Source organism: Gymnoscopelus braueri (genome assembly GCF_963280865.1).
Source record: "Gymnoscopelus braueri genome assembly, chromosome: 9".
In the NCBI taxonomy this organism is placed as follows: Eukaryota; Metazoa; Chordata; class Actinopteri; order Myctophiformes; family Myctophidae; genus Gymnoscopelus; species Gymnoscopelus braueri.
Window position 1 is genome coordinate 40713764 of NC_137610.1, and position 13902 is coordinate 40727665.

Below are 13902 nucleotides of genomic sequence, written 5' to 3' on the forward strand. Positions count from 1 at the left end.
ATGAGCACTTTGTACAAGCTCAAAATCATATGAAATGTGACAGCAGCAGTGTTTACACCAGTGATTCTTTTTCATTTCAAGTACCCACAGTTTGATGTCCATTAGATCACAGACACCGATGATTTTCTCTCTCTCTCTCTCTCTACACTGTAAAATCATCATCGTGTTTATTTAAAGGGATATTTCACTTTGGGGTCATTCTAACATTCTAACATACTCTAGAACCCCGGACAGTTTTTAAGTTGCTTGATTCAGTATTTAGACATTTGATATTCATTTTATCAGACACGCCCCCTTCCTATACAAACCCATTGTAACTTCAAACTCCATTTTAATCATGATAAATTCATCCAAAACACCCGTCCTTGGTTCTGGTGACTCATACTGCCCTCATAATACGTGAGGGGCCATGTTTTTTCAATTAGTTTTTTACATATTTCTTTTTCCCCCAAAAAAAGTAGGCTAATAAAACACGCAATAGAAGGACAATATCAGTCACCAGAACCAAGGACGGGTGTTTTCGATGAATCTATCATGATTAAAATGGAGTTTGGAGTTACAATGGGTTTGCATAAGAAGGGGGCGTGTCTGATCAAATTAATATCAAATATCTAAATACTGAATCAAGCAACTTCAAAAGCCTGAGGAGATGTTAAAATGACCCCAAACATGTTTGAAAGTGAAATATCCCTTTAACTCTGGGGTGTGCAAATGGAACCAAAAGTACCCACACGAGCCCAGCATGTCCCTGTACACGTAGAGGGCCAAATATAAATGTGATGCCCCCCCCCCCTAAGGTTAGGGTAATTGACCCGTAAGGGTCCATTTGCACACTCTCAGAGTCACATACCCATAAGGGTCCATTTAGACCCCTGGTAGTCCCCAGACCTGACAATGAGAAGCAGTGAATTATTAGACCACTTGACTTTCCTTTCTTTTTTGCTATTATAGCCACTATTATAACCTTGGCAGGTGGCCTTTCTGTGCTGAGTTTCCATGTTGTCCTCAAGTTTGTGTGGGTTTTTCTCCCTGTACTCCGGTTTCCTTCACTTCTAAAGACATACATGCTGGGTACAGCATTGGTTCTCAAAGTGGGGTCTGAGGACCCCCAGGGGTCCTTGAGGGAGTTCCAGGAGATCCCGAGCTAAATGATGGATAGTTAGGAACCAAATGGACCCATTAGTGCACTCTCAGAGTTAAATTAACACAGATTTTACAATATAAATTGGGGTCCCAGAGATAGAAATGCCAGTAAATGGGTCCTTGAATTAAAATGGTTGAGAATCACTGCTAGAGTAGTAAAAATCTTCTCTTATGGGGGTCCTTGGCATATATTTTCAAATGGGGGTTTTATTTTCAAAAGGTTTGAGAAGCACTGGGGTACAGTATATACTGCCTCTGACCACGGTACTGGCATTACAACTGGAGTTGGTCCCTGAGCGCTGCAATGTGGCTGATGTAGTTTGGATGGGTCAATTGCAGAGGGCAACATTTTAAAAGGGGTCTAATAAAGTATATATACCGCCAATATACCAGCTCAGTGGCCTTATGGCTGGAGTGTCCGCCCTGAGATTGGGAGATCCCAGCCGGGTCATACCAAAAACTATAAAAATGGGACCCAATGCCTCCCTGCTTGCCATTCAGCCTCAAGGGTTGGATTGGGGGTAAATCCCTGTGACATACTAGTGTCATGTCCAGGGGATACTTGTACATTAAGCTGCCTCACGCTGCAGAAACAGGAGATAGGCTCCTGCCCTATGGACCACATGGCTCGGCAACGCTTACTTTACTTTCTAATAAAGTATACCTTAACCACTTGAGCCCTAGCGTCCCTATTTGGGGCATGTTGTTTTAGGCAAAAGATTTCAAAAAGATTTCGAAAATAGCTAAAATAGCAGATCTACAACGCGTACAATGTCGTGAGTTTGTAGATCAGCTATTTTTTGCTGTTTTTTTTAAATAGGGCCTAACCGTAGCCTACAAGAGAAAGAGTATAATGTATGTCACAGTGAATTTGGGAAACCACAAGGTAGTTTGAAATCTCCCTAGCAGATCAGGGTGTTTTCAAACTCCTTGGTTTTCAAAATTCTCTGTTAACATATAGTTCATCTCATCATGGGGTAAGTCAGTGGAAAAACTCATAGTCATGCACATACTGGTTCCTCCAGCCACCCACCACCCACCACCCACCCACCCACACACCCAGTCAGCCTGTTGGCTGTCCTGTCAAGAGTTGAAGCGCTGGTAGAAGGCAGAGGGCAGTGGTAACACAGCTGGCCACCATGACCCAGACAGAAGATAACACACCCATATACTTTCTGACAGCCGGATTAATGAAACCCTATAGGAGCTTCACTGTGGACCCCCCACTCCCTCCCCACCCACACCCACACCCACACCCACCCACTCACCCCCCCCCCCCCCAAAAAAAGAAATCCTGACGGAGACAGAATAGTCTCACCAGCGCCATTCATTACTGGAGGAGCACACCGCGCAGAAACAGCACACACAGCGCTGACAAACTAGCTCCTCATGAGTAATAGGCAAAGAACTCATAAAGGAACACATACACACACGTTGTGGTCGCCGTAAATCTATGCCACTCTTTTTAGAACTATCAAAATCCGCCGTGTTCCCTGTAAAAATAAATCTGTGTGCGTGCATTCGTGTGTGTGTGTGTGTGTGCGTGTGTGTTTGTGTGCGTGTGCGTGTGCGTGTGCGTGTGCGTGTGCGTGTGCGTGTGTGTGTGTGTGTGTGTGAGTGTGTGTGTGTGTATAGTACAGCCTTCTTCTTTCGGGGGTGTCAGCTACTTTACATTTGGGGGGTAAAAACAATTCTTTGCATTCATTTTGTTCTGTATAATAATGCACATTAAGCGGCTATGAGCACAATGGCTGCTGGGGGACAATGCCACACACAAGCAACAGAGCAGCAGTCAGATACCCGGGAATGGGTGTGCCTAAAGCGATGCCAGGCTGTGTGGGCACCTGTGACACTTGAAAATATTTTCATCTCCTTTTTTGCTATGAAAGGGAATGTTGTCTTGTCACTTTCTGGCTCAAATATAAAAAACTGAGTGTTGATGATTAAATTACATACATACGTACATGCATACGTGTAGGTATGTATGCAGGTACGTACCTATCTACATATATGTACGTATGTTATGTGCATAGGTATGTACATATCGTCACTGTCGGGCAGAAACCTTCTATGTCCAAAACTGTTACTTTTCAGGAAATGTGAAAAAGAACCTGAGTTCCAATGGATCCAATGAAGTTATTATTATATAGTCACAAGCTCTTGTTAATACTTTTCATTGGTTCAACATTTATAAAAACCCACAGACTTAACCACTTTCACTTATTAAGGTTTCTGCCCGACAGCAATGATACTTCACATTTCTACGAGTCTCCTGAGGTCTCTAGCAGTGATAAAAGTTGAAGTGTGAATATATATCACAGCGAGAACATATGATGTCGCACACTGATGCTTGAACAATTTCTCATATACATGCTCATAATACACACACACACAAACTCACACTCTCTCACACACACACACACACACACACACACACACACACACACACACACACACACACACACACACACACACACACACACACACACACACACACACACACACACACACACACACACACAACTTATTTTGAATAGCCAATGTGTAAACAGTTGCTCTTGTTTGCACTGACCACCTGTTCTTTCTGGACACAAACGGGGCGCTGGCGTGTGATGGGATGTTCTAACAGTGTGGGCTGCTGGGTAGAAGGCTCCATCAGATGGCTGGGCCCTGCAGGGTAGCAAGCATCTCCAATAGCGCTCACTCACAACTCAAAGAACTCCACATCGCCGTGACATATGTCTCTTTCTCTAAAAGAGGCATTTCAGGGAAAGCGTCAACTGCTTAAACGAAAATAATGTTCCCAGCGTGTCATTTTGACTCCTCATTTGCATGATACATTTTATTTGATGTATTTTCTATTTTATTTTGCACTTATTTTGCATTTCTAAACATACCGAGCTGCCCAAAAATATGAATCTGTCTACTTTGAGTTGCTAAAGCACTCTGAGGCACTAAAACAAAAGTCATTAAACGAGTCATCACAAAATCACAGCAGGGGTCTGGTAATGCCACTTACAGTATCTCATTAAGCTATGGCATCTACAGGAAAGAAAAAAAAAAAAAAAAAAACAAAGAGCATAATCCAAGCAAGGCACATTAACTTGGCTGATAATTCAATGAACTCTCTCATTTGGCAGCCATGTTGCCCTTCTGATGGTCTTTTTACCGTCACTTCTCATAAGGTCTCTTTGACTCTCTCTTTCTCCCTCTCTCTCTCTCTTTCTCTCCTCCTCATCTCTGTCTCTCTCTCCACCCTCTGTCTTTCTCTCCTCCCAATCTTTTTCTCTCCCCCTCTCTCTTTCTCTCCAACCCATCTCTCTCTCTCTCTCTCTCTCTCTCTCTCTCTCTCTCTCTCTCTCTCTCTCTCTCTCTCTCTCTCTCTCTCTCTCTCTCTCTCCCGTCTCTCTCTTTCTCCCCCCCCTCTCTCTAAAACAACAAAACATCCACCATTAGGCAACGGGGTACCGGCATAATTAGAAAATGACTTCCTTTGCAATCCTAGCTAAGTAGTTTACACACTGTAATTACAGGGACAAAATCATCTTTTCATCATTTCAGTGATTGAGCTCATCAGCCCAGTAGGATCTCCGGCAACATCTGGGCTATAAGAGAATTAGCCTTTAGTGTAGCAGGCCTTACACAGTGGCAGGCATCGCAGCGTGCACACCGGCCGTGACCATGATGAACGGCTTCAACATCACTTTTTGGCTTCTTCTATTAGATTGTGCATTAGCTCAAGAGCCAGATCATTCAGTCGTCCCTGAGGAGTGTTTCCAAAGTTTTAAAAGATCCAACCTTATTGTACTCTAACAGAGAGCTATTCAGGGGGATGTGAAGGACATTTCACCACACTTATCTAAAATTCCAATACTGCCAAAATGTCATATCAAGATGTCTTCCTCCCCCTTAGCTCCGGTACACTCCTGCGGAGTGAATTAAAAGCATTGAAGACTGACCTTGTAACACAACAACATGGCTTTTCATGGAGCACCCTTGTTTGCTCATTTTCTCGGCATTGCCCTCTGCCTTGACTTTCTACCAAACACATGTGGGAGACGGCGGTGAAGAGCTTTTCTCTGTCCGTTCCCGTGGAAGAGGCTCTCTGTCTGTGTGTTGGCAACAGAGGCAAGAGTTTAATGTGGCAGCTGTTGTTAGCCTCGTGGATTTCCACTAATCACTCTCTCCTGATTGCTCAGATGAGTGTATGATGCTCTTAAATAATCAACCCGCGATGGAAGGCATTTTTTTCTTCTTCTTTCAAAATAATTATCATCATCTCCCTAAGTAGTGCAGCTGCACCCGCCTGCAATAATTACAAATAGAGCAGGGCGCCTTCTCTCGTCACTTACAACCACTTATTATTAGAGATAACGCTAATTGGCGCGCTGGTTGGTTGAGGGGAGGGGGGGGCAATCCTTCACGGAGTTCATCGTAAAAAAAAAAATTCAACTCCCCACCTCGAAAGTTACGGTACATCTGAGATCTTATAGCCAAGGTGCGGTATTAAACTGTGTGCTGAGACAAGCTGATAATCTGAGCTGGGAGAGGAGTAGACCTCATATTATCAGGACCTCCATCCACCCATACCCCCCCCCCTCTACCGCCCACCCACCCCCCTCCCAACCCCTCCTGGTATCAGGCTGGCAGACACAATTAACGTTTTCATAAAAACAATTCCCTGCCTCCGATAGTCCAATGTAATTTGTTTTCCATCTCTGTTCATTAATCATTGTTTAAATCGGTGAGCCGTCCCCTCCACTCTCTCTCTCTCTCTCTCTGCCATCTGCACTCAGCTGTGTTACAGATATGACACCTTCCCCCCTTAATCCATTAATACCGGGAAAGCATCTGTGTCATTTTAGATTTCTTTGGCTATTCAAAAATAGCAGATTAGCTCATAGCGCGGCACCGAGTGCCGTGCTACGAGCTTGTAAATCTGCTATTTTTGAAAAATCTTGAAAGTTTTGTGCAAATATTTTAATATATATATTTTTGAAGCGAACATTTGTAACACAAATCTTTGCTTCTGGGGATTCTACAAATGTCTTCTAGATCCTAACAGTTTTTTGGAAAAAACGTATGTTGCTTTAACCAGTGGTTCTCAAACTTTTTAATGTTAAGGTCGGACCACCCAAAATGTATTATTTTTGTAATGTAATATTTTGTTCCAGGAGACCCCCAGAGGCAAAGATTTGAGTTACAAATGTTTGCTTTAAAAAATATATATATTCAAAGATTTGCACACATTTTCACGATTTTTTCAAAAAATAGCAGATCTACAAACTCATATGAGCTATATACAAGCTGAGCTTGTATATGAGCTTGTATATCTGCTATTTTTTGAATAGCCAAAAGAAATCTAAAGAAATGACACAGATGCTTTTCCCGGACTTAATGGATTAATGGGAGCTGACAGCCAGGAGAACAAGGTCTGCTGGTGGAATGGCTTCCTGAACGCGCACCCGGCCTCCACGCCATGTCCTGCCAGCAGGCGAATGTACAGGTTATTTACTGGTTTCTTCTGATTAAACTGACACTATAACACTATATCGTTGCTGTCGGGCAGAAACCTCTTATCTCCATGTTTTAAACTTTTTGAGTTTTTCGTAAATTAATGCCCTACTTGATCATACTACTGTAGCGTCACACAAAAGCATCCAAAGTAGCAGATCTGCAAGCTTGAAAGCAACACGTTTTGAGCTTGTAGATCTGCTACTTTTGCTACTTTTTAATTTGACCCCTGAAAAGTAACAGTTTTGGGCATATGACATACGATATAGTATTATATTATTATGTGTTAATCTGATTAATCTAACACTGTAACAGTGTTGATTTAACTTATGGAGGCTAGGATTCGTTAGGTCGCCGGTTCGACCCCTGACTCGCCCAAGCTACGCGTCGAAGTGTCCCTGAGCAAGACACTTAACCCCTAACGGCCCCTGTGGTCCGTTAGAACTGAAATTCCCATAATTTGGTCAGTAACATGGAAGTAGGCTAAAGCACCAAAACTATAGCACTGAGGATATTTTGGAAAGAAATAACAGCATTGTCAGAAACTGTATTAACTTTAAAAAAGATAAATAAGTACATTTTCGGTACATTTCCGGTGCTTGCGCAATTTTGGCTTTTTTTTTTAACCAAAAATAACGCTCAGAGAAGTAAAAAAACACATTTATGTGGAAAGGTTATTGTGAAAAATATATCAGTGAATGATCATATCAAAAATTACTTTTGTTTAATTAAAAAAGTTACACAGTATGACTTTAACACTCATACATCACTATATCCATAAACAAATGCCAAAACATACAGTGGCATCATTAATTTTAAAAAACACACAATAATGTTTTTCTCATCTCTGCCTAGATGTACTTCACAACAATGGCAACTCTCAATTTATTGAAGCTGTCGAGTTTTTCTTTTCTTTTCGTTTCTTTTTTCCCCCACCCCTCTAGTTAAATTAGCGCAGCGTTCCTACAATATGCTATTGTTTTCCTGGAATTGGGAGCAAGGTTATTAATTATTCACTGTTGTGTTCTCATATGAGGGGGGCTACGCTTTTCACCGTGTTGCCTCATAGCTCAAACACTTAGGGCCATGATGGTAGTCTGGCAAATTTCACGAGGCAACATCATAGAGATATTAATTATTATCACGAGGCAGACACTCATGAGATCGACAAACTTTCCTAAAGAGTTGGCAATGATTGAGCTTTTACAGATGATGATTTTGAAAACCACCCATACTTAGTTGACTGGGGTCCCCCATGGCTCTATACTAGATCCTAGATACTAGTATTTCCCTCTACACCAAATTTCTTTGATTAAAATAGCCAATCTACAAGCTCACAAGCCCTAACATTGGTACATTGTGAGCAGCAAAATCACCACATAGTTGACCAGGTTCACCTAGGGCTCTGATAGTAAGTCTGCTCCTTTTTCCCTCAACACCAAATCTCTTCACCAAAAATGGCTGATCTACAAGCTCACATTGCAACGCGGTGTGAGCTCTCAGATCGGCTATTTTTGCCAAATGTGGACGCTAGGGTTCAAGTGCTTAAAACACAATTCCCGGATTTCAACAGGCCCACACGTACCGGAGGGGAAAACCAACTCACAGAACTTTCACCTAGCTCTTGTTCAAAGTGATATTAAGCCTTATCCAAATAGCTTACACATTTTTTGGGATGGAAAATCCTACTTAATGTGGTTGGCGTGAGGGAGGGTGCCAAAAAGTTCATCTGGCCTGTTGATTTGAGCATGGATTACAGATATTCAAATCATGTGCTTCATGTTCAAACAAGTGCTTCCATCAGGGGATAAAAGTTGCCAAGGAGAGCTTTTGTATTGTAAGCTGAGTGACTTTCCTGCAGCATAAAATAACGAGGAGGGGCTACGCGACTGTGTTTAATACACACAGTAAAATCCTCGGTTTTAATTTACCCATTTGTGAGGCTGAGAGTTCAGAGTTGAATCAACCACCTGAACCCTAGCATCCCTATTCTGAGGGCGAACATTCAGCCTGGTCTACAAGCTCACAAAGCATCGCATTGCAACGTGTTGTGGGCTTGTAGATTGGCAATTTTTTTCTATTTCTGAAATAGGGTTCAAGTGGTCTGTTAAACTGTCCCTCATTTTTGCTGCGGACCCCCTGGTGGTAAACCAGGTGGTTTACCACCTGGAAATCAGAACCCGCCTCAAGGAGAAAGTGGGGACCCCGGACCACACTTTGAAAACCACCTGTGAGCTTGTAGATCGGCTATTTTACTAGGTGAAGAGATTTGGAGTTGAGAGGAACAGGAACCCCAGTGAATTAAGTATATTCGGTTTAAGTGGATTTTGCATCCGTCAGTTTTCCAAGACGTCCACACCAGAAACAGTGTCCGTCACAACTCACACCTTAGTTCCAATCACCAAACACATCCGACATCAAACGCTAAACTCATGCCTCTTTCTTTCTTTCTTTCTTTTGGGGTTTTTCCTAACAAGGAAGCAAGCAGCTCAGCCTCAGCAGCAGCCGCAGAAGTAAATGATGTGTACATTCAAAGCTGAATATTTCATGTTGATTGATCGCAGCCACTGCCACCCACCTGCTCTCCTCCTTCCCATCCAGTCCCACAGGAGCTGGCAAGAGGAGAATTCAGTAATTGAGAAGAGCAGAGCATGGTCTCTCCTTGCTCACATATGACAGATGGGGCATCATCGCTTCAAAGGAGAGCATTTGGAAACAGGAGGAAGGAGTAGGGGGGTGGTGGGGGGGGGGTGAGGGTTGTGGGCATAGAGGGTGAGGGTTGGTTTTTGCTTCAACTATTATGCCACTCCACACACACACACACACACACACACACACACACACACACACACACACACACACACACACACACACACACACACACACACACACACACACACACACACACAGTCACACACACACAGGTACTGATGATACTGATAAAGGGGACACCCTCCCTGTGCATGGATGATGGGCACAAAACGGTTGTCACCTTAAAAGTGTAGCAACTTGCAAACACTATGGCGTGTTTGACATTTGATATCTTATGGCTCGGAATATAGGCTGCAATCCATCAAATAAAAACAACACTATGACATTTTAATTAATTGATTGATTGATTTATTGATTGAATACTTTATTGACAGTTAAACCCAAGAAAGCGCTATGGCTTGTTTCCATTAGGGTCCTGTGTATTCAATTCATCGAAACAAATCACAGTGAGTGACATCCTTTCCGAATGACAGTCCTACTCCCAATCTTTGGAACTAACAATGTGTTTATGCCCCCCCCCCAAAGAAAATGAACCAGCACAATTAAGAAGAGCATTATGTTCTTAAACATAACATAATTTGATGTAAGGAGGAGACATTAATTGAATGCTCGTTGATTTCGAAACCACTTGGAATAAAAGCGTCTCTCATCAAACATGAGTGCTATCAGGTGGTAGGCTACGTATAGCCTACAGTAGCCTATGTTCCATTGAGCAACTATAGCCTACAGTAGAAAAAAAAGATTTTAAAATGTATAATTGGCTACCCAATGATATGACAATGAATGAATTCTATAATTACATATTATGCCGCTCGCCATATATTACTTACTTTTCACCAGAAAACAGCAGCGGCAGCTTTGGAACTGCTGCCTGCGTGCAGTGTTGATCTTGAACTCCCTTTATATAATCGTTAAAGTAAAATTTGACTCACTCTGAAAGTTAAAATACTCACTTCTACGGATACTACAAAGTACATCAAGTGACACCCATGTTCTTACCTGGGCGCTCCAAAGAGGACACGAAAGTGACAGCTGGAGTTCCGTGACGATCTTGATGGGTGACAACAGACTAGAATACTAACTGTAACGCTCTCGGCTTTCTCATTAGCGTCGCCTTGGACTCCTGTCGCTTCCACTGACGCTAGAGCGCGTTCTGCCGCAGTGTGTTTTCACTCATAATCCCAGTTCAGTAAGTAAAGCGGTAATGAAATCTTCTACCAAATGACTCGGGGATACTTGGACATAATTATTATCCCGAAGCGGTATGTCTCCCTCATCTGGCAACTGGCGTGAAGTGTGGAAATAGACGCCCGCGTGCGTAAAATGCGCATTTGCGTCTCCAACAGGGGCAGTGCCGGCTCCAAGCAAAAATATCAGCAGTGGGGGGCATGCCTTTTTCCTAAGGGGGCACTTTATTTTTCCAACACCCCTATGTATAACAAATGCTCGCCTGTAAAATTAACACAGTGATGCATTGAAAAAGGCTACAAATTAGGCTACAATTATGCAGCAGCAGTGGGGATCATCAATATGTCCTTACACATTTGTCCATGGCAAAGACTTGGCCTCATCCCTGGCATTTTGTTTTATTTTATTTTTTTACACACCATTATAATTTTCTTATTTTGATCATAATACCTAATACTGAATGTCAAGTCTCCAGGTTTTCTTCAGAATATGTATGACACTGATTTACTATGACACTATGGCACATTAGGAGTCCACTAGTATAGTTCTCAAATGTTTTATTTGCAAGGACCCCCTTAACTCTGAGAGTGTACAAATGGAACCAAATGGACCCATAAGGTCCATTTGGTTCCATTTGTACACTCTCAGAGTTACAGACATATTATGGTAATTCAGGGCTAGCTCTCTATGTGTTTCTGGTAATATTATTGTCCAGTCAATTTGTATGTCTGTGGCAAAAATTTAATTTTGACAAAAATGTCCACCACAAGCCAAGATGTGTGGTCTTCATCAGTCCTTGTTCTTATGCAGCATGCGTGCATTGATTATGCAGTTACATGTTATAATGCCAGACAGCACATTTATGTTAAACAGCAACACATGGCAATATGCCCGTAAGCACCACAATATTAACCTTCTCTGCATGCAGGGAGAAGTGTATTATGTATATTTATTTTAACCAGCTTAATTACAAGATAATTTATATTACGAAGTATATTGACAGACTCAAGTGTGCTTGTTTGTTACTGGAATGGGTGACTTGTTCTTCTTTTTTGCAGCGACAGAAGAGGAACATTCATGCCCCCAACATGATCATAAATATGTTTATGATTAGGATTTTGTTCACGCTGAACCAAAGCATTGTGAATATGGCACCACTTGTAATCTCAGCAGCTGTCCCACTCCCAGGCCATAATACAGAGAAGAGTGGAATGCTACAACAGCTAGTGGTTCTCAAAGTGAGTTCTGAGGACACCCAGGGGTCCTTGAGAGGGGGTTCCAGGGGGTCCCTTGTAAAAAAAAAAAAAATTGCATTTCAAAAATAGCCAATCTACATGTTCCCAACGTGTCGCATTTATTTTCGAAAATGTTTGATGACATGCACAAAATAGAGATGCCAGGTTGAAAGTGGTTAATTTCACTATAATTTCACCAAGGTAATCCAATGAGAGAATGTACAGTATAAGAAGGACTATTCAGATCCCCACCTACTAACTACAGTATACAAAGTTGTAGAATGACTGTTTTTGAATATAAATGTATATATATTTTATTTTTGGGGCTTTTCTGCCTTTATTGATAGTACACAGAGAGAGACAGGAAACAGGGAGAGAGAGACTGGGAGTGACACCAACACGCAGCAAAGGTTGTCGGGCTCGGGAATCAAACCTGTGCCTTGCTGTCGGGCTGCATTAGAGCCTATATGTGGTATGTGCCGTAATCGCTAGGCCAGCGGCGCCCCCCCCCCCCCCGTTGTAGAATTCCCTACTAACTATAAGATATTCTCTTATGGGGGTCCCCGGCACCAAATCTTTTCAAATGGGAGGTCCAGGACTTAATACCTATCAATTTGGGGGTCCTTGACATGGAAATGTTTGAGAACCACTGGTCTCTAAAGTACCTCTCTGATTCAGCTATTTTAGCATGTATTAAGCGGCTTCTTAAGCTTAATTAGATGCTTATAAGATCTATCACTGATAACTACTACTGTCATCATCACACTGATCCCCATTGTGGATCATCTTCCATCAAAAGGAGATAGTGCTCTCTGAGTCTTAACTCCAAATGTGCATGTGCTTCAAGCACACATACTGCAGTTCAAAGGGACAATTACATGCAGAGCCTAAATATATAACAAGGATATGATCCGAATTAATGAAATATCAACAAGTCACAGACAGGTGCTGCGTTACTTTAGTTGGTCTGGTGCAGAGTTAGCAAATTATTTCAAGAACTACTGTAACTAACATATTTTCATTCTATGGCTCTGTGGCCCGTTTATCTATGATGTGTATGACATTGAGGTTCAACACCTTTTATTACTTAAACCCTATCCTTCAGTTGACAGGGTCCCTTATGGGTCTATACTTGGCCCCCTCCTTTTTTCCCTCTTTGCCGATCATAAAATCGCAGAATGTTCACCTGTTTTGGCAGACTGTTTGCCTATGACAAGCCCAGAATTATGTGTGGTTAATTTGAGGGTGGCCTCAACCAAACAAAAATAAACATGTTACATTTTTTAGGGAGGCTCCCATTTTAGGAAGTATTTTGACAATGTAAGATTATTCCAAAGTAGAATTTTGGTTTTGTCCATGTGCAATGACTGACTAAACTACTAAAAATCCATCATCTTTATTACAGCTTTCTTTTTTTTCTTTCTTTCTCAAGTGGCATTTATAAGAACTGGACTTTGGGCGGATCACTTCAACTCTACAACTCTACGGCGGTCTCCCACGGGTCACAGACAAGGTCAGGGAGAGAAGGATGAGGCTGGCAGGGCACTGTGGGCAGGCACCAGGAACGGGTGTGGTGGGTGAACTGAGACCGTGGGAGCCAACCCAAGGCACAGTTATAGGGGAACGGGGCGCACCACCTACGTAGACAACTTGAGGCGTGACAGCGGTCAGCGGAGCTATAGCAACACTGCAGAACTCCGGACTCTGATGCTGATTAGGAGGGAGTGGATCGAGGCAGCAATTCTGGAGTCCAGAGTTGGTGTCACCTAGTCCGCACTCTAACATTGAATCGCACATTAAGCAATATGACCAACAAGATATGACAACAACAAAACAAAGGCCTCGGGTATCAAGACATATGCTGCAGAGCTTTCATATAAAGCCATGATTCACTTTAAGCACTTTAACCTTTGCGTCTCTATTCTGGGGGCGAACATTCAGTGAAAATAGCAGATCTACAAGCTCAGCAAGACCGATTTTAGATTTGGTGTATATGGAAATACTTGCGGGCCTAGTATAAAGCCCTGGGAGGCCCCAGTTCACTGTAGGA

At 42.4% G+C, this 13902-nt stretch overlaps 1 protein-coding gene across 1 annotated transcript in view; it reads right to left on the bottom strand.

The window, feature by feature from the left end:
• LOC308092317 (uncharacterized protein) overlaps window positions 1-13637 on the bottom strand; it is a gene marked incomplete at its 5' end in the record, with an annotated part of 45996 nt that extends 32359 nt beyond the window's left edge. The window contains 4 exons of the mRNA XM_080438167.1: window positions 3716-3813; window positions 9186-9269; window positions 10429-10479; window positions 13412-13637. Coding sequence (XP_080294293.1) covers window positions 3716-3813; window positions 9186-9269; window positions 10429-10479; window positions 13412-13637 — 459 coding nt within the window. The remainder of the gene's footprint in view (window positions 1-3715; window positions 3814-9185; window positions 9270-10428; window positions 10480-13411) is intronic.
• Between the last annotated feature and the right edge of the window lie 265 nt (window positions 13638-13902).